This window comes from Kogia breviceps, chromosome 7, assembly GCF_026419965.1.
Source record: "Kogia breviceps isolate mKogBre1 chromosome 7, mKogBre1 haplotype 1, whole genome shotgun sequence".
NCBI classification, from domain to species: Eukaryota; Metazoa; Chordata; class Mammalia; order Artiodactyla; family Physeteridae; genus Kogia; species Kogia breviceps.
Window position 1 is genome coordinate 113,829,715 of NC_081316.1, and position 26,421 is coordinate 113,856,135.

The window sequence follows — 26,421 nt, forward strand, 5'->3', positions numbered from 1 at the left end:
AGCCAGAGCGTGGCCAGCTCTCCCGGGAGGATGGCTGTGCGGCCACTAGCCTGCCCCCCTGTTTCTTGCCTTCCACCCTGGAGGCTGCAGTGGTGTTCCTGGCACTGGGTGAGTTCTCAGCTGCTGACACCTTTCCTGACAGATTTCCATATGGAGAGTTCTCCCTTCCTACAAACATTTACAGACACCTTGATCGACTTGTGAAAATGTGAAACTCTTTCGGAAGCCAGCCTTCGTGGGCTGTAGGGCTCGGCTATTGATTTTTGCAAGACAGAGGCAGCTGTGTGGGCTGCTGGGTGCCTACGAACCTCCCGCTTAGGAAAACCTCTTCCACAGGGACAGAATAATTTAGAGGCCCAGGGTGACAGGAAAAGAAGCAGAGGGCAGTCCCCTGATGATGAGACTTACTGGGATGGAAAATGGATGCTGTGGGTCCAGGGGTCCCGTGGCACATCTGGAGAACAGGGCTGCCGGGACAGGTTTTCTGGAGCCTTTGGTTTGTTGTGCAGGCCCCCTCTCTGACTCTGGGGGCCTGGGCAGTGAGAGGGCTCAGACAGGGCTCCTGGAGCTCCCTGGGGCTGGAAAGAGACTTGTGATCCTAAGGGGAGGAGTCAGGCAGCAGTAACTGTGAACAGAATTTTGGGAAAGGGGCGGGGCACGACAGCAGAAAGGGCAAAGGTTTTCGAGCCAGAAAGACCCGAGTTCAGGTTCTAGCTCTTTTTCTTTGTTGTGGTGTGACCCGGGGCAAGTCAGCCTCCTCATTTGGGAAAGGAGACCTCAGGCCTGCCTGCCAGAGATGGTGAGAATTTTAAAAAAGGTCCCTGTGTGGATGACCGAGCAGGTGAAGATTCCCGAAATACTCCTCTCTAGCTGGACCTACAACAAAGGGCTCATCCCAACACAGCGGCAAAACAACAAAGCTGTGGCCGTTCCCAGGCCCAAGGTGGCTCTGGGCATCCTTCCTCTGCAGAAAACTGCCTGCAGGGAGAGACTGGCTCCCGGCTTCTGCTTGCTGCCCGGCGTCGCATCCTCTGTCACTGTGGGCTCCTCTGCTGGCCTGGGGTGCGGGTGCTCTTGGGAGCACTCCTGTGCGTCTGCCTTGGGTTGTGTGACTTCATCTCTAACCTCCCTTGCCCATTGGCTGCTGGGGGAAGGCTTCCATTTGGTGGCATTTTCTTTCTCATTTCATGCTGTAATGGAGATTCATTGCTAGTTTTAAATCCATAATTTGCCATGAAACCCTCGTTCCGGGCCTGGGCTGAGGTCGGAGAGGAGAAATAGTGGCTATCCTTACCCTTCCAAGGTCCCCTGGTCCACCCCAGGCTCTCGGGCTTTCCCAGGGCTGGCCTCGCCTCGGGCAGAGTCCTGGGGGTGCGGCCCCACAGGTTGGAGCCAGCAGAAGGCCCTTCACTCCTGGGGGACTGGCCGGGTTTGCCCCACTCAGTTGGCTGTGACTCTTTTCTCTGCTTCATTCCTCATTAGGGGGAATCAGTGGAGAAGTGGGCCTCCTGCTGAGGGTGTCACGCTTCACCTACTCCATTCTTTTCTGGGCCTGAGGAGGAGCCGGGTCACCGAGATTTGTCTATTTCCCAACAGTTACTATTGTCTTGATTGAGGGTTCTTGAGTCTTTTCACCCTGGAGGCACTGATGAATGTGCCAAGCTCTGAACTTGTGTGTGTGTGTGTGTGTGTGTGTGTATGTGTGCGCACACACGCACACCAGTGCATTTGTCCTTGATGCACGGTGTCATTGTGTGTCTGGATGCATAAACAGGGAGCCTGGTAAATGGCCAGTGGCCAGCTGGACTTCCTGACTGAAGACCCAGGGGGGCACCTGGAGACAGGTGGGCTCTTGCTTGTGCTTTTTCAGGTGGGAGGGATGTTGGAGGCCACGCCCAGGCCAGAGGAGGCAGCCCTTTGATGGCAGAGCTGGTGAGGGCCTCCTCAAGGCAGCTGCATTCTGAAAGTTACAGGGAAGTGGCTGGAATTTCATGCATAGCCATGGAGCGGGCGGTTCCATGCTAAAGGGCTGACCCCAGAGGATCAGGGTCCTGACTTTTGCAAATCTCCATGGTCTGAGCCCACGCTCCCCTTTACTGAGCATTGGAGCCTGTTCAGCATCTCCCAGGGTCATGCTTGGTTACAGCAACGGAAGGACATATTATCCTTGCTCTCGGGAGCAAAGGAAGAAGGGCCCAGGGAACAATGATCTCTAAACCATGATGGAATGAGGGAGAAGCACCGTCAAACTGTGGAGTGGATTTGCATGCCATCTTTCCAGCTCCTGGTTTTCCCAAGGAGGAGGAAAGTGGATCCCGAGAGGTTAAGCATCGTGGTCTCAGGTCTCACGGCTTCCCAGTGGCAGGACTGGGGCCATGATGCTCGTTTCCTGACTTCCAGGCCAGAGCCCTTGTCTGGCGGTGCCCTGGACTTGGTGGAGGCACACTTGGGACCGCAGGGCTGCCCCGGACAGCCTGAGTCACTTAATGATGGTGGGGGGCTTGGGGGGAGGGTCAGCAGGACTAGAAATGGAGTGGTGGAGGCCCAGGAGCAGGAGGCTGAGAGCCTTGCATACAGCAGACCCTGGGCTCCTGCAAACCTCCCTGCCTTCCCTTGTGCTGCTGTTGAAAGCAAGAGCTGCTGGAACAGGGAGGGGAGGGGCTGGCCCCGGGGTGGTCGTGTGGGTGCTTCGAGCGGCGAGCACTTCCCAAGGTCGTGTCAGGCATCTGGGCCACCTCGGCAAGGCCACTTAATTGGACCACTTAGCTCCTATCTTTGGCTGAGTCTGTTCCAACTGCCCTTGGCGATGGCAGGTGGGGTGAGGTGGGGGGATGTTCGTCCTTGCATCAGGTCTCCTCCTTCTTGGAGAGCTCCCCGCCTACCCCCTGCCACCTACATTCAGGCCAAGAGGGGATGTGCTGAGCTCGCCTCCATCCCTGACGGATCCGCATCCCCTCTGGAGCCTTGGGAGTCGCCCAGCATCTGTGAGTCGCTTCTCCCCCGCACTTCCCACCATGATGGATGGGCCCTGGCTAGGGAGCAGCGGCCTCTCCTGACATCCTGTTGAGGCTGACATGAAGAACAGGGAGATGGGGGTGGGCCGAGAGGCCATTGCTCTCCACACAACATGGCCGATTAGAGGAACAGGGAGACTGTCGGTGGTGCGGTGGGGACGGTATGAGCTCACAGCAGGAGGGAGGGTCCATCGTGACTCAGCTCCGAAGTCAATGCACCTCCACCCAATGGCTACCGGGACCTCCAGGAATATCCTCCATCTCCCCCCATCCCCCATCAACAACGGCTATGGGCAGCCACGCGGAGGCCATATGGCATTGAACCCAAGTGTGGACCTCAGAGACCAGAACCCCACCCTCAGGGAGCTTATAATAGTATTTGGAAGAGAGGGACCATTTGTCAGCTCCAGGTAACTCAATGACCCCCAAGCCACGCCCACCTCATAAGCTACGCGAGCAGGTGGGCGCAGAGTTAAACCAAGAAATGAAAGAGGGGCGAGCACTGGCCAAAAAGAGGGGGAGGGGTGGAATCTGCTTCTGGCCCAGGGGACCTTGGGGGTGGCCTGGGTCCCTGAGAGGGCAGAGGAGCAGGAAGGGAGAGGAAAGAGCCGGCGGCGGGGGCAGGCGTGCATGGGGTGAGGTGCACAGCGGCTCAGGTACATCTCCCACCTGGAACTTTAGGAGATAAGGATGCTTTCTTTGTTGTTACTCTCTCCCATCTCCGGTTTGTTTGCTGCCCCAATTTGGGGGTGATTGCAGGGTAATGAAAGTGGCAGGAAATAGGCACACAGCAGAAATGTCACACGGCACCTAAGACCAGGCTGGGCCCCAGGAAAAACAGGCTTAATGAGGAGATAAGGAAATCAATCTCGCTTGTCTTCCCAGGCACGCGAGCTATGAGAGGGCTGCAGGATTCGTGGATTTCTGCCTTTGTACTGGATGGAAAATCTTCTCTAGAAAACAGAACCTGATCCCGCAGGAAGGAGGAGTTGCTGGTTGGTGTCTCTTAACGTTGTAGGAATAATAGTAACAGCAACAACAAGAGAGAGAATAACAACAGCCAACACTTGCATGCCTTGCTGCATACCAGGCACTGTCGTGAGAAATGCCTTATTTGTATTATTTTATGAAATCTTCTCTATACCACTAAGAGGGCAGGTACAACGATTCCCCCATTTTACACACGAGGAAACTGAGGCACAGAGTGGCTGAATAACTGTCCAAGGTCACGCCACAGGTTTCAAGTGCAGGCAAGCTGGCTATCAGAGTCTGGGCTCTTATACAGGAAGCCTTGTTGCTTCTGTAAACAGCACAGCACAACACAACTCTCCCATGTATCGAGGGCGTACTATCTGCCAGGTACGGTTCTTTGTGTAATCCCCCAGTCAGCCCCACCCCTATCACTGCAGTCACCCGATGGACACTTACGGAACCCCTGGTATGTGTCTGAGCTGTGCTGGCGTGAGGGCTGCTCACTGCCTCCTAGACACTCAGTGGGGGAGACAGACGTGTGAACAGTGACTTTCAATGTAATGTGCCGAGCGTTGTGATTGAGGTGGGGATGGACGGCTAAGGAGGGCAGAGCAGGATGGTCAGGCCACATGGGGTTCAGGGAGGGCTTCCTGGAGGAGGTGGTATCTAAGATGAATCCTGTTAGGTGAGCAAGAGTTAGCCAAGGGAAGAAAGGTGGGAAGTGCGCGCCAGGCAGAAGCACACATGAGTGGAGGAGAGGAGTGTGGTGAGGGCAGGCTGCTGCGAGCTGGTCATTATCCTGGAGCAGGGGCTGGAGAGCAAGCTGAGGGGAGGCCTCAGAGGGCCCGCGTGCCACGGAGGGAGCTTGGGCTTTGTTCTGTGGAGATGCTTCCTCACCCGTGAAGAGCCGCTCAGACTATCCCCTACTGAAAGTGTGACGGGGTGGCTTTCTCACCACCAGCTTCTGGAAGAATGATTTTAGAAGCCAGTGCTCTTGGGCTCTGTTTCAGCTCTGCCTTCCCTTGCTGTAGGACCTGAGTTATGCACCGTCTCTCTCTGGACCCACCTACTCAGAAGGTAGGGGATTGGGAATTGGGGGATGCTGCCAGCAGTGTGGACTTAGAGACCTTGCCCTGCAGCTCCCCCTGCTGAAAGAGTTGCAGACATGCTTGTGGCTTTGAAAAATGCACAAAGTGAAGACACATTTGGACCTTATTCGTTTGTACCAAAGTATTTGGGGTTTGACGTCATTTTAAAGATGCCGTCTTCATTTAAACTGACTTACTCTCCAGCAGAGTTAAATAATTCATGTTGATTTAGGAAGCTTTATTTCTTTCTTTTTTAACGTCTTTATTGGAGTATAATTGTTTTACAATGGTGTGTTAGTTTCTGCTTTATAACAAAGTGAATCAGCTATACATGTACATATATCCCCATATCTCCTCCCTCTTGCGTCTCCCTCCCTCCCTCCCTATCCCACCCCTCTAGGTGGTCACAAAGCACGGAGCTGATCTCCCTGTGCTATGCGGCTGCTTCCCACTAGCTATCTAGTTTACATTTGGTAGTGTGTATATGTCCCTGCCACTCTCTCACTTCGTCCCATCTTACCCTCCCCACCCCCCATGTCCTCAAGTCCATTCTCTACGTCTGCATCTTTATTCCTGTCCTGCCCCTAGATTCTTCAGAACCATTTTTTTTTTTTAGATTCCATATATATGTGTTAGCATACGGTATTTGTTTTTCTCTTTCTGACTTACTTCACTCTGTATGACAGACTCTAGGTCCATCCACCTCACTACAAATAACTCAGTTTCATTTCTTTTTATGGCTGAGTAATATTCCATTGTATATATGTGCCACATCTTCTTTATCCATTCATCTGTCGATGGACACTTAAGTTGTAAGAAGCTTTATTTCTAATGGGAGCCACAAGACAGCTGAGTTAATATTAGAACGGACCAGGAAGAAGAGGGAACGAGGATAGGAATACTGGGGAAATCCCCTTTTTAATAATTAACCTGACATCCACTATCCTCCACCCGCCTCACTTCCAATCCCCTTCCTCTGCTCTGCTTTCTCATTTTCATAGCACTTGTTACCATCTGATATCCTACACAGCTCCACAACGTACTTGCTTAATGTTTATTATGTATTGACTGTCTCTCTCTCTCTCTGCTAGAACACGAGCTCCACCGGGGCAGGGGTGCTTTTGTCTCTCATCTACTAATGAATCTCCAGTGCCCGGCACATAGTATGGGTCGATCAAATCCTTGGTGCTTGTGTCTTCCTGCTCTGGGTCCCCCAAATCCCTGCCTTCTGGGTTTTCAGGAAGTTAGAAGCATCACATCATGCAATATCACCCTTACAGCTCTGGCCCTGGAACCGTTTTGGTATTTTTCAACTCAGGGGTTCCGGCAGGTGGGAGAAGCAGCAGTGGGCATGGGTGTGTAACTTGAAAGTGCATGACACTTAGTGGCATATGTGTTAGTTTCATGCTCGCAACAGTTCTCGGAGATTGGTATTTTTATTATCCCCATTTTATAGATGAAAAACCAGAAACTCCATCCATTCATTCAATCACTCATTCGTTCATTCCTTAAAAATCCCCAACGCTACTGAGTAGCTACCCTCTACTAAGTACTGGTTATAGAGTTGAACCAGAGGCCCAGAGGGAGCTCTGAGGACCTTGCCCGAGGTCACACAGTGAGTAAGCGACAGGCGGGGGTTCTGGTTCTCGGCGCAGCCTCTTCCCCTTGCACCACAGCTCTGCACGCGTGCTGGAGGTCCTGAGCAGCGTCCCGGCAGAGCTGGCTGGGTGTGCCTGGAAGCTGGATGTGGAGGAGGGCTCTGGGCTGAGGTGTACAGCCAGAATCCCAGCGCTGGGCAGGACTTTGAAAGGTCCTTTCTATAGCCTCAGAGTGGAATGTTGCCTAAAATACCCTCATCAGTTACTGTCTGTGACTCAGGCACCACATGAATTCGGGTACCAGTGGGGGATTTTCCTAAAATAGCCGGGAGAGCAAGTTGGGCTCCTTATTGCAGAAGTTGTTGCTTTCTGGGAGCTGGATGGTTCTTCATAGTTATGGGTCATCTTATTTATCGCCACCTTTGCTTTACAGACGAGGACACTGAGACCCAGCGGGGCTGAGTAACAAGATCACACAGGTGGTTAACGGCAGGACCCTGACTGTTGCCTCCAAGCCTGTGGCTCTGCCCCCGACACCATGATTCCAGAGGTGCTCGGTGGCGTCGAAGGGCGCCCAGTCCTTGCCTCGCTCAGCTTCACAGGAGCTGCCCCTTCCCCTTTCCTCTCTGTCCCCTGGCTTCTTCGCTCTGTCTCCCTGAGGTAGCGAGTGCTCAGCTCACAGTTGCTCCTTGCTTGCCTGATTGCATCTCAGAGCTGGGAACACAAGGCTACTTAATGTGTCTGTGACTCTAGGCTTGGCTGCCGGGCCCGGGTCCCCATGCCCTCGCTGGAGCCTGGCAGACTCCGAGCCGGCCCTCTGACTCCTCTAAGCAGGCTGCCGGCAGTTGCATATTTTAACAGTGCACATCTGTTGGCTACATAATCTCTCGTATTTGCCCTTCTCACTTGGTGCTTTGATGGAAGACCCCTGGGGGTCTCCCTCTGTTCCAGCCAAAGTGTTTGCTTTGCAGCTTTGCTGGAATACCATCCGATTCTGCTCTTACAACTTCTGCAGGTTCTAATCAGGCTCTTACTTTATTTAATTAAAAATCTATCTCAGGCAAATACGGACTAAATTAGGAAAGCTCTCTCATTCCTGGAACACAGGGAAAGCAGCGGCCCCCTTGGGGATCTGGCTGGGACATTTTTCCAGGCTGAGACGTCATGGCAAAGCAGATGGAATCTTGGTTGGGAAGCTGGCTGCCCAGGGTAGAAAGAGCCCTCTCTCTGCTGGGACGGGAAAAGCCCTGTCTATCCACCACCATGAATAGACCACGCTCCCTTTCCAGAAGGCTGGGTCAGCTTCTGCCTGTAGGGCCTCCCTCCAGGGCAGTAGGTGGGGCTGTATACCACGGAGAAACTCAGCTAGAGTCCTGCAGGGCCAGGCCAGGGCTGGGACCCACAGGACCACTCAGGGGTAGGGACTTAGGGTAGCCTTGAGGAGTCAGCGGGGAACGTAGCAGCGCCTGGGGAAGCTTGAGGAGTGGTTTTTGTGGAGCCCTTATGAAAGGCTGATGGACAAATGCCAGCTCAGTCTCCCTTTCTGGCCTCAGGAATTCTACCCAGGTCATCCTGCTAGGGTCTCCTGGAAACCCTGCCTTCCCCCTCTTCAACTGATCTCCAGACTTGTGAAACATTTCCCACCGCAAACTGCCAGAAGCCAGTGCCAGGTCAGGCCTCCGGAGAGGGAGACGGGGGAGTGAATGCCTTCTAGATGTGACCCAAGACAAAATTAAGTGTGTTCAGATCAGATCCAGAGGCCCTGCTCTCAGAAGCCTGGCTCTTAACCAGCCAGACAAAGGCAATCCTCCTGGCATCTAGGGATGTGGAGACTGGGCAGAGAGCACCCTTTGCTTCTCTGAGCCTCAGACCCTCATTCGGGGCCACAATCCCCATCCCACAGGCCGGCGTCGGAACGGGCGAGGTAACATAAGTGGTTTGGAGTTGGAAAACGTGGGGTCTATTTTGAGGGCTAATTCAGCTGTGTGACCTCCCATGAGAGCCTTTGCCTCTCTGAGCCTCAACTTCCTTATCTGTCAAACATTTGGGATAATGTGGACTTTGTCACCTGACTGAGATAGTAGAGAGGAAAGGAGGCTGTGACTGGCTGGGTAGGACCAGGTTGAAGCTCTGATACCAGGATGTGAACTTAAGAACCAGAGGAATCTCCATCTGTTTTCCGTCCTGCGTGAAGTCAGGAGTGGGCACTGCTCAGGTTCCTCTCATTTTAGCATCTCTGGGACCCTCTAGAAGGGGTACAAGGGCAGGGGTGCTGCTGAATAACCTCTGGAGATGAAGATCCTACAATCCCACTTAGCAAATCCATATGGCCTTTCGCAATCCTTAAAGATCAGAAAATATATCAGGCACGAAATCCTCCTCTCTCCTCCCTCAATCCCCGCAGCGATTATAGACCGGGTCCCATTTTAGCCACAACTCAGGAGAGATGAAGGCGGCAGCCTCTCCCTCTAACGCAGGAGGCCCACTTCCTGGTCAAGCCCAACTTCCTGCCCCTCCGGAGCAGGTTTCTTTTTCTCACTCCTTCCATCACAGGTGGGGGAAAACTCAGGTGCAAGGGGGTTGCTGAGGTCGGCCCCCAGCTCCTCCTTCCCATCTCAAGAAGCCAAGCTCCGAGCTGGATAAGTGGTCCTCCAGGGTCAGTCTGCTGCTGTGCTTGAAACAGTCTACCCCGTGTGCTGGCCGTGTAGATCTGAAGATAACCTGACACCCTCGTAAATATTTCATCTCTGATCAGCCGGCAGCAAGGAGGCAGCACCCAGGCTGCTGGCCCTGTTGCCAAACTTCACAACAGCTGCAGGAGGCGGGGGTGGGAGGGACTTCCCCCTTCTGGCTGCCTGTGTGCCATCCCCCACGCGTGCCCTGTGCTTCTCTGAGCCTCAGACCCTCATCCGGGGGCCACAAGCCCCGTCCCGCAGGCTGGCATCGGAACAGGGGCGGCAACGTAAGTGGAGGTGCTGAGAGGGCTGCTGTGCAGCGCTATGCAAATATGAGCTATTATTACTTATGTGCAGGCGTGGTTCCCAGAGGGCCTGGCTCCTGGCTAACATCTGGCCAGAGGAGGCAGTTGACAGGGGCTGGACTCTAAACTGGGGTGAGGCAGCTGGAGAGGTAGATGCGCCCGTGCCCTGGTCTCAGGCAGGTGTGCCAGAGTCAAGGAGTGGGGGCCTCTTCAGGAGGATGTCCCAGGGGTGCCGGGCCCCTGGGAAGCCAAGATGGAGAACGACCAAGGGGTAAAGGTGTGATTTAGCACAAGGACCTGAAATGACTTTGCCTGGGGATGACGTAGGCAGCCCGGTCCTCCTCCCGAGAGCCAGGATTCCCAGGGAGCAGCAAAGGTGGGAAGGAGCGGGGTCAGGGTGGCCCCTATGGATGCTGAAATCATGGGGAGAATTGAGCTCCATGCTGAGCCTGACAGGGGAGGGTTTTAGATGGGGCTTTGTCAGCACCGGGGGGGGGGGGGCGCAATTCAGAAAGAAGGGACTCGAGCATGTGTCCCCTTCTTCTCTGGATCTCCGTCATGGATCACGTGTGCAGAACATGCTTTCTGATTCAATAAATAAGCACCCAGGAGCCCTTTTTTTTTTTGCAGTACACGGGCCTCTCACTGCTGTGGCCTCTCCCGTTGCGGAGCACAGGCTCCGGACGCGCAGGCGCAGCGGCCGTGGCTCACGGGCCCAGCCGCTCCGCGGCACGTGGGATCTTCCCGGACCGGGGCACGAACCCATGACCCCTGCATCGGCAGGCGGGCTCCCAACCACTGCGCCACCAGGGAAGCCCAGGAGCCCTTTTTAACTCCCTAAGTGGCAGTCAAACACACGGGCAAAGTCAGAGGTCGGCTGGTGCTGGCCTTCTGATGTCCAGGGCAGGAACTTTCATTTCCCCCCTTTGGGTGGGGAGGAACTGACACAGCGGGGCAGCAGTGGTCAGAGCCCCGTGGGACAATGCCGGGGGGGCTTTGTCCAGTGGGGAGGCCCCTCCAGTCTGGCCCCTGGCTTCTGGAGCTGAGACCAGGGTGCTTCCCATAGCATCCTCAGCCCAGCGTACGGACGGCTCTTACCTAGGACGGTGAGGCGTGCGGGGCGGGACCGGATGGCGGCCTGGATGGCCTGGCACTCGTACACAGCGTCGTCTTGCAGCTCTGCCCGCAGGATCTTCAGGTGATGTTCCCCTGACAGGTGGTTCCCTACCACCAGGTACTGTGGGTAACCTGTGGAGACGGCAGGCGTATCAGGAGGGCTGGGGCGGGGGTGGAGGAGCCAGGCATGACAGACAGGCACAGCAGGGGACGGGGTGGGGGGGACACCCGAGCTGGGGCTGGTCTTAGGTGCTGGCAGAGCAGGAGGTGACTGCACAGGGCCCTGATCTCAGGATAAGGAGCAAAAAAGAGAGTTTCCCCAGGGGGCTGGGGCAGCATGTGTGTGTGTGTGTGTGTGTGTGTGTACAAGGGTACTGTAGGTTTTAAGTTTAGGAATGTTGGGGAAGCTATTATCAGAGCGGGAAGGAGACAGCAGAGATAGGGGTGCTAAGTGTGGACAGACACAGCAGGGCTGGCACCCCGGAAAGCAGCATGCTTGGCGCTGTGGTTTGCAAAGCAGACATGCGTCCTAATAAGGAGACACACAGAGAGACAGAGAGACCCAGGCTGAGATGTACAAACCGGGAAGACAGAATCAGAAGGAGAGAGAAGAAGGAAAAAAAAAAAAAACTTGGAAAATGATCTAGAGTCACTTTGGGGAAAACTTTAGTTTCAGGATGGACAGGAAGTAGAAACCAAGGCCCACCCGCCAGTTCCCAGGGACCTCTGGCCACTTGGAACTGTAAGTGGTTCTTTTCTGGTCATTCCTACTACGACCCCCTGAACCCCAGGGCCTGATTAAACACTTAGGAGGCACTCGGGATACTTAAAAATTTGGGGCCTCTGACACCATGGGCAATGAATAACAGATAAATAAAAGGTTGAGAATGATAAATCATTAAGCAGCTTTCCCGATGCTCTGCGGGTTGAATATAAATGTCAACAGGAGTCGTGGCTGCCGGGATGGGCAGAGCCTCTCTCTCCCGGGTCTTGGACGCTCGACCTCCTTAGTTTCTCCCAGCAGGACCCGTTTTCCATCAGTCCTCTTCCCAGAGCTCTGCTTTCCCCCCACCAGTGCCTTACAGGGTCCTTCTTCCCCTCAGAGGCCCATCCACCCTCCAGCAGCCCCAAACTACTCCACTTTCTGAAGGGCCTTTGCTAGGGCAGAGTGAGTTCCAGAAACGTTCCATAGGAGGAGGGAATTGGGCACATTTGGCCTTTTAAAGAGAAGACTAGTGCTTAAGAGACAGAAGCAGAGACAGAGGGACATGCCATAGCTCTCTTCAAATATTTCCAAGTCTCTTAGTGGGGGTTAGATGTGTTCACGTAGCTCCCAAGGACAGCATTAGGACCAAGGGTCAGAATGAACATGGGGAAATACTTTAGAATGTTGTTAACAATTTACTGGTGTCCAACAAAGATCTGGGTTGCCAGAGGTGGTAGTGAGGTCCCCGTCATTGGCTGTATTCAAGCATACATGGGATGATCGCCTGTCAGGAATACTGCAGAGGAGATTTCTACCCTGGATGAAGTGTTGGCGTTCTTAGGCCCCTTTTACCCTCCATAACCTAAGGGTCTTCCAGAGGTGGGGCAGGGCTCCCTGGGGGTGGGCTGTTAAGCAGCACCCATTTCTGGTCAGTGGAGGTAGCTGTGATCCTCCACCAGACTCCCCAGTATGCTTTTGGGGTGCATCCTGTGTGGCTGAGCCTTTCAGGCTCACGTTTTCACGACTAGCATTGTCCCCATCATGCCATCAAGTGGTCCTGCCCTCCACAGCTGTTCAGGCCTGGCTGGAGATGCTACAAGGCCGTCAGCCGTACCCCCAAGAGCCCGGCCGTCCCCCTGCCTGCCCTTCCTGCCCTCTGCTGGGCTTTGGGAAGGAGCCTGGGTAAGTTAGGTTGGCTCTCCCTGGGGCCGGGTGAGAGGCTGGAAGTGGGTGCTAGCCCAGCTCTCACCCTAGCTGGCATACTGCCCCTAGCCCCTCCAGCCCAGCCTCTGGATCCCACTGTCCTGTGATTAGCCCCTGGTCTCCTGCAGGCATCTTGGCTGGAGCTTGTGTTTTTGTTGACTTGCAAGCCATCAACAGCAGGCTTCTGCTCTCATAAGCTGCTGAAAACATCAGTGATGGGTTTGTTTGCATTTGCATAATTAGGCAGCGAGCCGTGATGCTATCCCGAGGACTGGCAGCATCTTCAGAAAGCACAGGCCCAGCAGCACAGATTCTGAGAAAGTTCTAGCTCCTTCCACAGCATCAATACTCTCTCTGGCTACTCCCAGGGGAGGCAAAGTTATTGGGAGTCTGGGTTCTACAGACAAATTGCCTGGGTTCCAATGTCAGCTCTATCACTGCCTAGCTCTCTTGTCTTGGGTAAGTTACTTTAACTTCTTTGCCTTTCCATTTCCTTGTCAGTAAAGTGGGGACAACGCTAGTACCTCACAGAGTTATGGTGAAGATCAGATAGGATAATCTATGTTAAAGCACCTGGCATTCAGTAAGTAGTCTATAAATGCTAGTTTAAATGAACATAACAGTGACGTAGGGTAGCCAAAGAGGCCCCTGGTTTGAGGAGGGAGAGCAGACAGGGTATAAGGGCTTTTGGGGTTAGGAGTCAGGGTCCCATGCATTGGGATTGGGTATTTGTTTGAATCAATTTCTTTCTCAGCTGTGATTTTATTTACCTGCCAAGTAAAGGGGAAAAGCCTTCTTTTTCTACCCGTGGATGATCGTAGATTTATGAGATAATGTCTGAGAAATATTTGAGCTTCTTAGAAGAAAAATGTTCCATCAGTATGAGGGAGAGTATTTATAAATCACTTCCTTCGACTGTTTTTTTCCAGCTTTGGTGACCAGAAAGACAGTAAGGTCTTCAGTTAAGGCATCATTTCCAGTAGACTGGATGGGGCTACACATTTAAAACAGAAGAGGGCAGAGCTGTAGCAGGCTGAAACCCCATCACACGGGCCCCAGTTCCTCCACGGCGTTAGGTCCTCGCCAAATACTTCCTGAACTGAAGTGAGATCTGTTACACTCACTTTCTTATCAGGCAAGCAAACAGTGTTTATTGAGCATATATTTCTCATTATTGTCATGACGCTATTTTGGGACAAGTGATCAAATACAGAGAAAACACATTACCAAGAGTTTGAGTTTATTGGCTCTGCAAGGAGAGGGCTGACCTTCGTTCTATCAATGGAGTCAAGTTGGAGAGGAAACGGACCCCGGTTCATCAGATCCCATATTGCACTCCAGCACTTAGCAGGACCCAATGCTGGATCCCAGAAAGCCATTCATGGAAGTGGACGCCAGAGGGTCAATTACCCATGCAGCGATGACCACTCTATGAACCATCCATGGTGACCTGGGGCTTCCTCTTCACCGACCCAACAAGACCCCAGTCCCTGATGGAAGCTGAAAACCACTGACCGGGAACCCAGAGAGCTTCCTTAACCAGCATCAGTGCTGGGCCAGCTCAGAGCCTCGTGGAGGGTGAAGGACTCGGTTTGGGAAGATCGTATTATTCCCCCAGTTCCTCTGCGGTAAGGGGGTTCAGAGTCCCTGAAATTGGCTGGTTCCCACAATAGTTAAGTTTTATGGCAGCACGGTATATTTTGGAGATGTGATTTTGTATTTTATCCATGCTCAGCTGGGCTGCAGCACTCAAACCCTGTGATGCTGTTGACCATTGCTATAATGTTTCAATACACATTTTTGGCAAGACATAACTCACATTTTAAAATATTAACTTCCCAACCGTCATGTTCCGGAGTGCACTTCGATTTTCATTTTCCTGCAGCTGAACACCATGAGACAGGCCAAGCGACTTCTCAGTTGAAGACATATTTTTTTCTCCTCCTCCACCCCCAGACACTCCCCAACCACAGGGATACCCACATTCCTCGTTCTACATTTCACAGTTTATACTAAGTTAGCAAACAGCCACATGACTACCCTCCTCAGGGAAGAAGAATAATGGCTGATGGTGAGTGGCCGGGAGGATGATTTCATTCTTTTTTTCTCCCAGGGGAGAGGATGGATTGGAAAAACGTCTGTATGGGCTTAAGGGTTGACATTTACAATAGTTAACAGGTGATGGGGCGTGGCCACCAACCAGGCAGCACAGACACCAGCCATCAACAGCCAAGGGAGCCCAGCAGAGAGCAGCTTTGCTGAATACCAGCCTGGGTGGTGAGCTGGAGGAGGCTTGGAATTTTGGAGCACAGGCTCCGGACGCACAGGCCTAGCGGCCATGGCTCACGGGCTTAGTTGCTCCGCGGCATGTGGGATCCTCCCGGACCAGGGCACGAACCCGTGTCCCCTGCATTGGCAGGCGGATTCTCAACCACTGCGCCACCAGGGAAGCCCCGAGGCTTGGAATTTATTTTAAACACTTGTTTTCTCTTCTCCCCATCACGTGGCGACCCCTAAACCCAACCAGGTTTCTTCGCGTTTTCAATCTACTTGGCTCCCTTTAATGGCTGGAAGGAGGGAAGAACAAGGTTGTGACTTAAGTGGGGAATGCGTGTTGGATCAAGGAAAAGGAACACTTTACTTCTGGAAAACTGACTTTATGTGAGTCATGTTTGACTTTGGAATGGACCCTCCGGGGCAACGCTGTGTTAAGTTTAGGACTGACCGCCAGAATTGAGGGTTTACTCATAATTCATCACCAGAAGTCAGAGGGGCCCTCAAAGTCCTGTGCATCCTGGACCCAGGGCCTGCCCGTGGGATCTACAATGAAAGCTGAGATTTAATCCCCACATGCCTATGAAGACGGGGTTCCCTAGGAGGGGTGCGTGGGTGGGTAGGGCAGAGGCGGGTTCTAGGCCTTCCTGGGGAGGTCTGGCGATACTCACTTGAGAGGTCCCTGCCCACGCCCAGAGCCAAGCCGTCTTTGATCCACAGAACGAAGCCATCGTATTCAGGGATGGCGCATAGCAGTGTCACCGGCTGCCCCGATACCACAGCCTGGTCCTGGGGCTGCTGGCTGAAGGAGTACACTTGACCTAGGAAGGAAACAAGTGCAACGGTCAGTCACTTGCCGGAAGGGCTTCCCCTCGAGGTATGGAAGCAGAGCCCAGGCTGCCCTAGGGGACAAGGACCCCCGGAGCGCCTCCCTACCTGCCTGGGGCCCAGCAGCGCCTTCTTCACTGCCCCCAGCCCCATCCCCTGCTTGCAGAGGCTGGCCCCGGCTGCAGGCTCCCTGCCCATCAACCCCCAGCGCACTCACGCTGTGGTCCAGCCATCCTCCAGCCCCCAAACTGGGCCATACGCCACTGCTCTCGGCACGTGTTATTCCTCTTTCCCCTTAATGCCACTTCCTGGCGCCTACTTCCACAAGGGGGCAGAGGCAGGAGAGAGACCCCCAGTTGGAAGCACTCGGGGGGGGGGCGGGGTGTGCTTCAAGAGGGCAACAGGCATAGGGTGTGGTGTGCTTTGGTTAAACCTGAGAATCCAAGAAATATCAATAAGATCATCGTTTTAGTGGCTCCCAGGATGGGACTAGGGCCAAATTTGGCGGGATGAGGGGTGGTGTCGTGTGAAGGATGGTGGGGTTGAGTGAGCAGGTAACCGTCTCCTGTCCCTTTCTTTTCTGCAGCAGACCCAGCACCAGCCTCTCTGTCACTGGGAGCAGATCATCAGTGTGAACCCACACCTGCCCATACACACCTCCCTGAACCGTCTAAGGCAGGCAGTTCATATTTTATTAAACAGAGACACCCACATTGGGTACAATATGCCAGGCATTGTTCCAAGATTTAAAAATATTAGCCTGTTAATATTTTCATCCTCATAACAACCTATGAGACAGGTACTATTTTTATCCCCATTTTTCAGATGAGGAAATGAGGCCCAAGGAGGTAAAAAAAATAGTAACAGGAGCTGCGCGTGTTAATGATTCACCACGTGCCCTGTGGGCCTTCTCTGTGGCTGTCACATCCCCACAACACTTGTGTGGAGCCTTATTAACCCCTTTTCACAGGGACTCAGCACACTGAGACTTAGAGGTTAGCTAAATCGTCCAGGGAGCATCCAGCGGCAGGACCAGAGCAGCGAATCCAAGACTTTCTGGCTCTAAGGACCATGTTCTCATCTACTGCATGCAGGTCCCTACACCTCATCCTGGAGGGATTGCTGGAGAAGGGGGGTGATGTGACCCCTGTTCCCTGGGAGGCCACAGCTGAATGGACAACAGGACGTGGGACATTGACGTCCACTGAGCTCCCGCCCCACAGTACCATCTGTGCTTCTCATGCTGTCCCTCCTGTAACCATGTAATTACACTTCAGAGCAGGACTATTCCCATTTTATAGCAAAGACACCCAGATCAGAGAGGCAAAGTAACCTACCCAAGGTCACACAGCTAAGGAGTGGGGTTTGACCTGGGGTTCATGACGTCTAAGCCTGTATTCTTTCCTACCCCCTGCTCTGCAGATGCAGATACACAGCCGAGGAAAACAGGACCTGGTGGGCAGGCTGCCCCTCCACCTGGAGAGAGTCAGAGGTGGCCACAGAGGTCCTGGACACCGGCTGCTGTCCAACTTGGGGGCACAGAGCCCCAGGCTTGGACCACGGTTAGGGCCAAGCTCTCAGCAGCAGATGGCCTTAGGAAGGGAGCCACTGGCGTGTGGCTCCAAGGGCCGCTGGGGATGGCAGTGGAGGAGAGACAGAGGTCCACACTGGAGAGTTTGTGGCAGGTGGGAAGTTAGCTGAGTTTTCAACCTGATGAGGTCTTGGCTGGGTCTCTGAGGGATCTCATTAAAAATCAAATCGGCCCTGAATTGTGAGAGTAACAGTTTTTATCCTGATTTGAGCTTTATAAATTAGATTTCATAGGACATTATCATCAGCTATGTGTGGTGGGGTGGGTTTTTTTTTTTCTTCTTCCTTTCTGTCTCTTCAAGTTCCCTGTTGTAATTAGACTGTTTCTGGCACCAAAACAAGAGAGAGAAGGAGGGAAGAGATGAGAGGAGAAAGGGAGGGAGAGACCGGAGAAGAAGCAAGAGAGGGAGGGGAGTGAGGAGAGCGGGAGAGCAGGAGTGGAGAGGAAGAGAGAGATGGAGAGAAGGCAGCAGGGAGAAGAGGAGGAGAAAGAGGAGTTGGAGAGGCTGAGATGCAGAGAGGGTGAGTGAGCGGGAGACCGGTCCTCTCCCAGGCTCCTTCTCCAGGCTCTAAGGATGATTTCACAGCTCATTCTTCTATCTCAGCATCTTCCTCGCAAGGACAGTGTCAAGACAGCAGCAATAGCGAGAAGTATCAGGTTGTCAGCTGAGAGCAGGGGGGTTGGGATAAGCTGGCCCTCAGCAGTGGAACGTGAGCCCTCAGAATGCCCATGAATAGGGAGGCCTGCGGTGGGAACTGCCCTGGTCTCCCCACCCCCCAGTCCCACTTCCTCTTGGTGTTGGTGAGGGTGCCCCGAGAGCTGGAGTGCAGGAAGCATCCCCAGGCCAAGGTGCGGGCAGGGGCGAGGCTGAGAAGCCCAAGGGTGACGGGTGTGGCAGTGCCCCAGGGAGAAGAAGGGCTGTCACCATGGAAACAGGGCTCTGGAGGGGCTGGGAGGAGAGGTCAGCAGAAGCAGGCATGGAGGCGGACACTGAGCGGTCACTATATCACCTTGGAGGCTGCCTCAGAGCCAGGGGTGGGGGTAGGGGCCGACGGAAGGGAGCCTGAGGGGCGGGGAAGTAGGAGCCGGCCTCGAGTGGGCTAGTCTCCCCACCCATCCTGGCAGGCTTCAGAGAGTTTTCGACTTTCACATTTTGTTTGTTTGGATCCCCTTGGCTGTTCTATGGAAAGAATGTTTCTGGAGGGATACAGGTACACTGGGTAGTCTCATAAAGCTGCCCCAAAGGACATGATTGGCAAATAATTTGGGGGGAGGGCGTAGTTAGTGCTCTGACGATTTTTGGTTTTTTGGCCACACCTGGTGGCATATGCAGAATCTTAATTCCCCAGCAGGGATTGAACCTGTGCCCCCTGCAGTGGAAGCACGGAGTCCTAACCACTGGGCCACCAGGGAAGTCCCCAGCTGACTTTTAATTTTTGTGCATTAAATACAAGCCACTAAACACTTTTCTCTTTTGAATCAATGAGATGCTTTCTCAAGCAGAACCTAAGTCAGGTGTCACTTCTAGAGGAGATGAAGGTTGCAGTGCAAGAGGGTGGAGAAGAGGTGGAGGAATGACGAGTGGGACAGGCCCTGAGGCCTCCTCTTTAGGCTCAGGAGCCCTTGGGGGTGCGGCGTGCAACCACGGTGGCAGGCTCTTATCCAGAGACTCTCCTCATCGGTTCCCTCACTTCCTGCTTTCTAGTCCAGAGAGGTGAAAGGCAGATGATCGTTGTCTATAACCCCCTGGGCAGTATATTGCGTACACAGGAAGCCCCTTGAGAACCTTTGTTTATTCAGCACACACTTGCTGAGACCTGCCAGGAGGCGGAAACTGCATTGTCCGGTGAGAAGTGGGCGAATGCGACCTGGTCCATCCCTCCAGGTGATCACGTCTGGGCTCCCCACACCTGGCACCTCTGATCTGAGCACAATGTGTGCCGCAGCAGCCAGTGTCCTCCACTCACTGTGGACTCAACACCATCCCAGGTTTCTGCTTCAGTGTCCCATTTTCTCAAAAGACGTTCTCCTGGTGTAAAGCCCGGCAGCCTGTGTGACCTCTCTTCTCATGCTTTATTTTTGTTTATTTACTTATTTTTATTGAAGTATCGTTGATTCACAAAGTCGTGTTAGTTTCAGGTGTGCAGCAAAGCGATTCCGTTTTATATATATTTATATATTGTTTTTCACATTCTTTTCTATTATAGGTTATAACAAGATATTGAATATAGTTCCCTGTGCTATACAGTAGGTCCTTGTTGTTTATCTATTTTATATTTAGTGTTTATCTACTTTATATTTAGTGCTGTGTCTATGTTAATCCCAAACTCCTAATTTACTGCTCTCCCCCCTTCCCCTTTGTTTTTTTTTTTTTGTGGTACGCGGGCCTCTCACTGTTGTGGCCTCTCCCGTTGCGGGGCACAGGCTCCAGACGCGCAGGCTCAGCGGCCATGGCTCACGGGCCCAGCCGCTCCGCGGCATGTGGGATCTTCCCGGACCGGGGCACGAACCCGTATCCCCTGCATCGGCAGGCGGATTCTCAACCACTGCGCCACCAGGGAAGCCCCCCCCCCCTTACCCTTTGGTAACCACAAGTTTGTTTTCTATGTCTGTGGGTCTTTTTCTGTTTCGTAAATAAGTTCATTTGTATCATTTTTTTTTAGATTCCACATATAAGTGATATCACTTGATATTTGTCTTTCTCTGTCTGACTTACTTCACTTATGATAATCTCTAAGTATGATAATCTCTTAGAGTATGATAATCTCTAAGTCCATCCATGTTGCTGCAAATGGCATTATTTCACTCTTTTCTTATGGCTGAATAGTATTCCATGGTACATGTCTCTGTCACCATCACCAAGTCTGGCCCAGCCTCCCCCACTGAATATCTCCCAGATCCACCCTTTCCTCTCCATTCCTGCAGCTACCATCCAAGCCCAGGCCCTCATCAGCTCAACTGGGGTTCTTTCAACAGACTATGAATCCTTTTAAGTACTGTGCTGAAATTTTCTTCCTTAAATCACCACTTATCTCATGTTCCCTCCCTTTACGGGGCGGGGTGAGGGGGGCTCTCCACTGTCTGCAGGACAGTTCCTGACCTTCCAGCCTGCATTACAAGCTTCTCCACAATCTACCCCGCCCTCCTCCCTGGATGCTCAGCTGTAGCAGCCCTGGGCTGGCTCTTCACTGAGGTTCCCGGCCCGAGTCCTCACTGTTCCACCCTCCTGGAACTCGCCCCTCTTTCAGGGCCCCTGACCAGCTCTTCCCATCATTGAAGGCTGAGTGCTCAGCCCATGGCCTTCACTTGTACCTCTAGAGCTCCCGTCACCAGGAGGGGGTCTTCTCTCTCTCTCCTCCTCCCCGCTGACCCCTTTTCCTCCTTCCCATCTCCCTTAATGTCTTCAATCCTTTATCGAGCACCTACTGTATGTTAGATGACAAAGAAACAAAAGCAAGTAAGGACTAGAGGGTAAACCCCTTGAGGGCAGGGACCCAGCTACCTTTCCATCTTGTGCTCTTAGTGCCTAGGTTTAATTCGCCTGTGGCACAGGAAGCTTACCTACTCTGCTTTGTCTCCCGAGATCTGTGATCACTGCAGAGAGATGCTTTTTACATTATAAACGACTGATTAGACAGATATTGTGCTGAGCACACCACACAGGAGGAGTGAGGTGAGAAATAAAGGCAAAGGGCCAGCGTCCCAAGCAGTCAGGCTTTGCCAGACAAAAATAACTGAGGTATTCATGGAGGATATAACTACAATGCTAGTTAGCTGTTATTACCCACAGTTTGCAGATGAACTGAGGCTCCTAGAAATGAAGTGACATGCCCAGGGTCACGCAGTGGACCCAGGTATACTTCAAGGTCACACAGTGGGCCCTGGTGTAGTTCAAGGTCACACAGTGGGCCCAGGTGTAATTTTCACGAGAGTGTCTCTGGTTGCAAACCCTGTTTTCTTTCCACTATCCCACACTGGCTATTGAATTAAGGGCCTGGAACCTGGATTTTGATTCTCAAACAAGTACTCATCCTACCGACCGAGCAGCTCCCTCAAACCATCTAAAGAGAGGCAGAGGATCTTTGGAGAAAAAGCGCTTTCTTGGTTCTTCCCTAAGTTTACATAGCCTCCTCCCAGCGGAGTTAGGGTTCAGAGTGGACTCCAGTGCTGGCCACCATGGGGGTGGGTGTTCAAAAGAAAGGAGGTGTAGTGTTTATCGGTACTTATTGTTATACAGCTAGTCATTATTAATATAATACTGTTATATAAATATTATTATATAACTAGTTATATAGTATTCACAGTATTTTTATTATTATAGAATTAATAATAACTGACTTCCTTTGAATGTAAACCATGTATTAAGAGGTTATCTGATTGAATTCTCTCCATAGTCAGTCCTATGAAATGGGTACCACACGAGACCCACGGGAAGATGAGGTTGTACCAGGACAACCGCACTGAGTGCTGAGCGGTGGAGGAGGGGCAGCAGGCCCAGCGGTGCAGTTTCAGAGCCTCATCCTGAGGTCCTTTACCAGGCCTCAGCTTCGGGGAACGCACAGAACCCACCTGAGACCTCCTTCCCCTCGTCCTTGGCCAGAACTGAAAAGTCTCGAGGAAATGTTAAAGGAGAGGGCCGCGTGGAAACGCGTCTGGAACTCTCACACATTTGATGGGTTAGAGGGAGGAGGATGTGATTCTGGAGGTGGATGCAGGCCGTCTTCCCGTCCTGCGGAAGTGTGGTCCCCGGGGCCATCTCAGAGCCTCTGAGTTGACTGCCCCGGCTGGCGTGTCCTGCCTGGGCCAAGAGGGCTTCTCACCAACGCTGCCGCAGACCGCTACAGCACGGAGGCAGGGGGGCGAGTCTGCGTTTCCCCACTGAGCCCAGAAAGGGAACGTGAGCCCCCCAAGGTTTGCTGAGTCAGGATTAGGGGTGAGCGGGCAGGAGTGAGGCAGCAGGTGAGGGGCAGGGGCACAGGCAGAAGTCTGAACAGGTGGGGGCTTTGGAGCCTCTTCTCTCCGAACCTCGGGAAGCGGGGGCTGCTTCCAGCTGGAAGGACGAGGAGCTGGGCGGGCTCCGAGTCAGGATGGGGTGGAGGCGGGCACTGACGGTCGGCCAGGGGGAGGAGGCGTAGGGGTGGCGGGGCAGGTGCGGGGAAGACCCTCATCTCCTCAGCGCTGGGAGGGACAGGTGCGGGTGCAGCCTGGCCCCGGGCGGGGGAGGGGGCGGCGGGAGAAGCCCCGGAGGGCTCGGGTCCCCCCCACCCCAGCACAGCCTGGGGCCTCCCCGCCTGCAGCCCTGCTGCCCTGTCCTGCTGCCGGCTGCTGCCTGCCCTCTGCTTTCTGCTCAGCACCTCTCTCGTGACTTCTCTAGACTGTTCTCTAGAGCGCCCCACCCCCGCTCTCTCCCTCGCCTCCTTCAGCCCATAAAGCTCTCCGAAGGGGCCGCCCCTGCCGGCCCTGACCGCCCAGCCCCTCGCCTCAGTCTCTTTCTGGGGACTCGCAGCACACCTTAGCATGGAGTGAACCATCACCATCGGGCCCGGGCAGGTCCCCACTGTCTTCCAGGAAAACATTTAAAACGCTGAAGACCCCGTGAGTCTCTATGAGCTCACACACCTCTGGCCTCCGATCTGAGGTCCCCCCAGTTCCCAGTTACTTCCTGGAGAGGGAAGAGGCACTTTGCTGGCTGAGGTTATAAGGGCCAGATCACTCTGAGTGATGCCTTTACAGCCGCGCTCCAGGGGCCTGGCTGCTATGGTGTATGCACGTGTGTGTGTGTGTGTGTGCGCGCGCGCGTGTGTCGGTGGGGCTGAATGAATTGACTTCTAGGCCTCACCCCTTCTCCAGCCAGACCTTTTCTGCTTCTGTTCCTTATCAACCACTTAAAATTTTGCTTGAACAAACTCTTCTTATTCTTTCAGAATCTTTGAAAGCCTCTGGTTTAGAATTTGAAGGTGGGGTGCGTGGTGGAATTGTTTCTGGGACTAAAATGTAGGCTGAGAAGGCCAAGGCCTCCTTCTGCTGTCAGGCTCACTGTGGAGACCCCTGGAAGGGGCTGTGGTCTGGACTGTCTTTTTTTTTTTTTTTTTCCCTTGCGGTACGCGGGCCTCTCACTGCTGTGGCCTCTCCCGTTGCGGAGCACAGGCTCCGGACGCGCAGGCGCAGCGGCCATGGCTCACGGGCCCAGCCGCTCCGCGGCATGTGGGATCCTCCCAGACCGGGGCACAAACCCGCGTCCCCTGCATCGGCAGGCGGACTCGCAATCACTGCGCCACCAGGGAAGGCCTGTGTCTTTAAGGCTTTAAGGTTCCAGGAGCTCATGGTGCTGCGGCCTGACTGTGGCTGTGCGTGCGCGCGTGTGCGCGTGCGCGCGCGTGCATGTGTGCGTCTGCGTGTGTAGAACAGGCAGGAAGAGGGCCCAGTGAGCCACACCCATGGTGGCCGGGGTCCTCCCTGCCAGGCTCAGAGGGACAATGGCGCTCACCCATCCCTGCCTCGGATAATTGTCAACACTAGATCTTCTGGGGACGCATTCTGGTACTGCAGGGTCGTAAGTCTGTTGCCACCCCTACAGGCATATGTGTTTGTGCCTCTCCCCAGTCACTGATCTGGTGGTCACGTGGTCCCATGCTGGTATGCGAGGCAGCTCTCTGAGGGGTCCGCATGCACTAGTGCAGAGAGCAAGGGGTGTGCGGTTAGTCAGTGCAACAGGAGAGACAGACTCGGGGCAAACTCTGCACCGAAGTGCGGGGAGCAGGGGTGCTGATGGCCCCATTTCCCCTTCAACCCCCCCCCCCCCCCCGGGAGATGGCGTGGAGTGTACTCACCCTCCACCTCCCGTCTCTCTGGGCACCTTGGCCAGGCCTTTGCTCCAGCAGCAGGTGGAGGGGAGGTGACCACTGCCCTTAGGGTTAATCCCAGCCAGACCTGGACAGCAACGTCAGGGCCGCCTGGTAAGCTCGCCTGGCTTTTATGGAGCCCAGTGCACAGCCATCCTCACTTGCTCCTTCAGCGGGGAGGGAACAGCAAGGAGGGAGAGGCTGAGTGATGCCCCGAGGATGCCCAGGGCTCCAGGAGCAGGTGGAGTAAGGACTTCTCTGATGCCCTGGGGAGCATCCCTGCCACCCCTGCTCCTGAATGCGGGGGCAGCCCGGCTGAAGTCCTGCTTGCTGCAACTCCCAGGACGTTCAGTGAAACTTGAGTCTGTGCACGGCCGCACTTGACCCAAGTTCCTAGACCGTGAGGGAGAAGGTGATGGGTCTCATAAACGAGTCTCATAAAGAGGTCACATAAAGTTCTTTTGGGCTTTAAGAAAGGCCTGCTGCAAGCGTAGGGGTCGGGAGAAGAAACAGAAGGGCTTCCTGGAGGAGGAATCAGGGTACGGGGATGTGATGGAAGAAAGATGTCCTCCTGTGGGAGGGAAACTACAAGCAAAGGTGTGAGTGACGGGTAGCCTCAGGGACCCACTTTGAGTACCTAACGGGTCACCTGCCAGGGCCTGGGTCCTGGACAGTGGAAAAAACTCAGAACCAGGCGGGCCTGGGAAGGAACTCCAGCCCTGTCACTAGCAGTATGATGTGGGGCACATTCCTCGCCCACTCTGAGCCTCAGTTTCCCCATTTGTAAAAAGGGGGTGACACACCTACTTTGCAAAGCTGCCATGAGGCTGAGGGGCCACGTGTGTAAATGATCTGGGCACACACAAGGTGTTTCATAAAGGTTTGTTCTAATTTTCATCACTATTCGTGAGTCTTTAATAGCCCAGGACTATTAAAACTGGAGCCACGAGGGGTCCCAGGGATGTGAAAGGAGGCTTTGCAAATCTGAAGTTGGACCGATTAGAATCTGCTTCTTCCCATGAGTCACGCAGGTGAGAGAGGTGAGCATCTGAGCCTCCTGCAGCCCTGCCTTTACTGGCTTCAGCCTCCCGGAGCTACCTGGTCGGCCATGCAGAAAAAGCGCAAATGTCACCGTCTGCTCTGCTATTAGCGACCAATTGGGGAAGGCTTAAGAATACTTGTACCGGGGATTATTTGTTGCCAGGTTTTTCCCAGCCCGGAGCATGCAAATTGCCTCTTATGAGATTAAGGGAAGCTGCACAGGGTCCAAGAAGCGAACAGATGGGTGGAAGGGAGGGGAGGCGGGAGCCAGCCCAGCGCTCAGCTGACACCAGCAGTGCCAGGCGGGTGGGAAAGGACCAGGGCAGGTGGCTCAGATCGTGCCTGGAGGCCCAAGTCTTGACTTCTACTGCTGTCCTGTGGCTCAGCACAGGGCCAGCTCTTAATGCAGGAGAATGAGTTTTGGGGAATTTCTGGAATGCCCTGTTGTGACCTACTCAGGGGAGCGGGATTGGGGGTTATAGGGTTTTGTCCTAGCCCCCTGACTAATAATAAAACTGATCATTATGGGGTGTGATGGTACCAGTGATGTGCCATTGGCCACACACAGGGGCAGGTCCCACCCCATCAGTCTCCAAGACCCCTGGCCAGGTGTGGGGATGCAGAGGAGGGACTGATGTATTTTGCACAAGGAGCTTAGCGCCTGGAGGCGAGAAATATGTGCACAGGGAACTAAAATAAAAGGTGCCCCAAGTGAGGTAAAAAGTCCTAAGAATATCACAAACCGGAAACAGACTCACAGATACGGAGAACAAACTATTGGTTACCAGTAGGGAGAGAAAAGGGGGGAGGGGCAAGAGAGGGGTAGGGGATTAAGAGGTGCAAACTACTGTGGATAAGATAAATAAGCTGCAAGGATGTATTCTACAACACAGGATAGAGCCAATATTTTAAAATAATTATAAATGGAGTATAACCTTTAAAAATTGTGACTCACTAGGGCTTCCCTGGTGGCCCAGAGGTTAAGAATCTGCCTGCCAACGCAGGGGACACGGGTTCAAGCCCTGGTCCGGGAAGATTCCCACATGCTTCGGAGCATCTAAGCCCGGGCACCACAAGTACTGAGCCTGCGCTCTAGAGACCGCGAGCCACACTACTGAGCCCACGTGCTACAACTACTGAGACCTGCACACCTAGAGCCTGTGCTCCT

General features: G+C 53.7%; 1 protein-coding gene across 8 annotated transcripts in view; it reads right to left on the reverse strand.

The window, feature by feature from the left end:
* The window catches only part of KIRREL3 (kirre like nephrin family adhesion molecule 3), a 575,242-nt gene that overhangs the window by 78,872 nt on the left and 469,949 nt on the right, over positions 1–26,421 (reverse strand). For all 8 annotated transcript variants that reach the window (XM_067039269.1, XM_067039268.1, XM_067039266.1 and 5 more), the window contains 2 exons: positions 15,623–15,772; positions 10,751–10,900 (listed from right to left, as the gene is read on the reverse strand). In XM_067039269.1, coding sequence (XP_066895370.1) covers positions 10,751–10,900; positions 15,623–15,772 — 300 coding nt within the window. The remainder of the gene's footprint in view (positions 1–10,750; positions 10,901–15,622; positions 15,773–26,421) is intronic.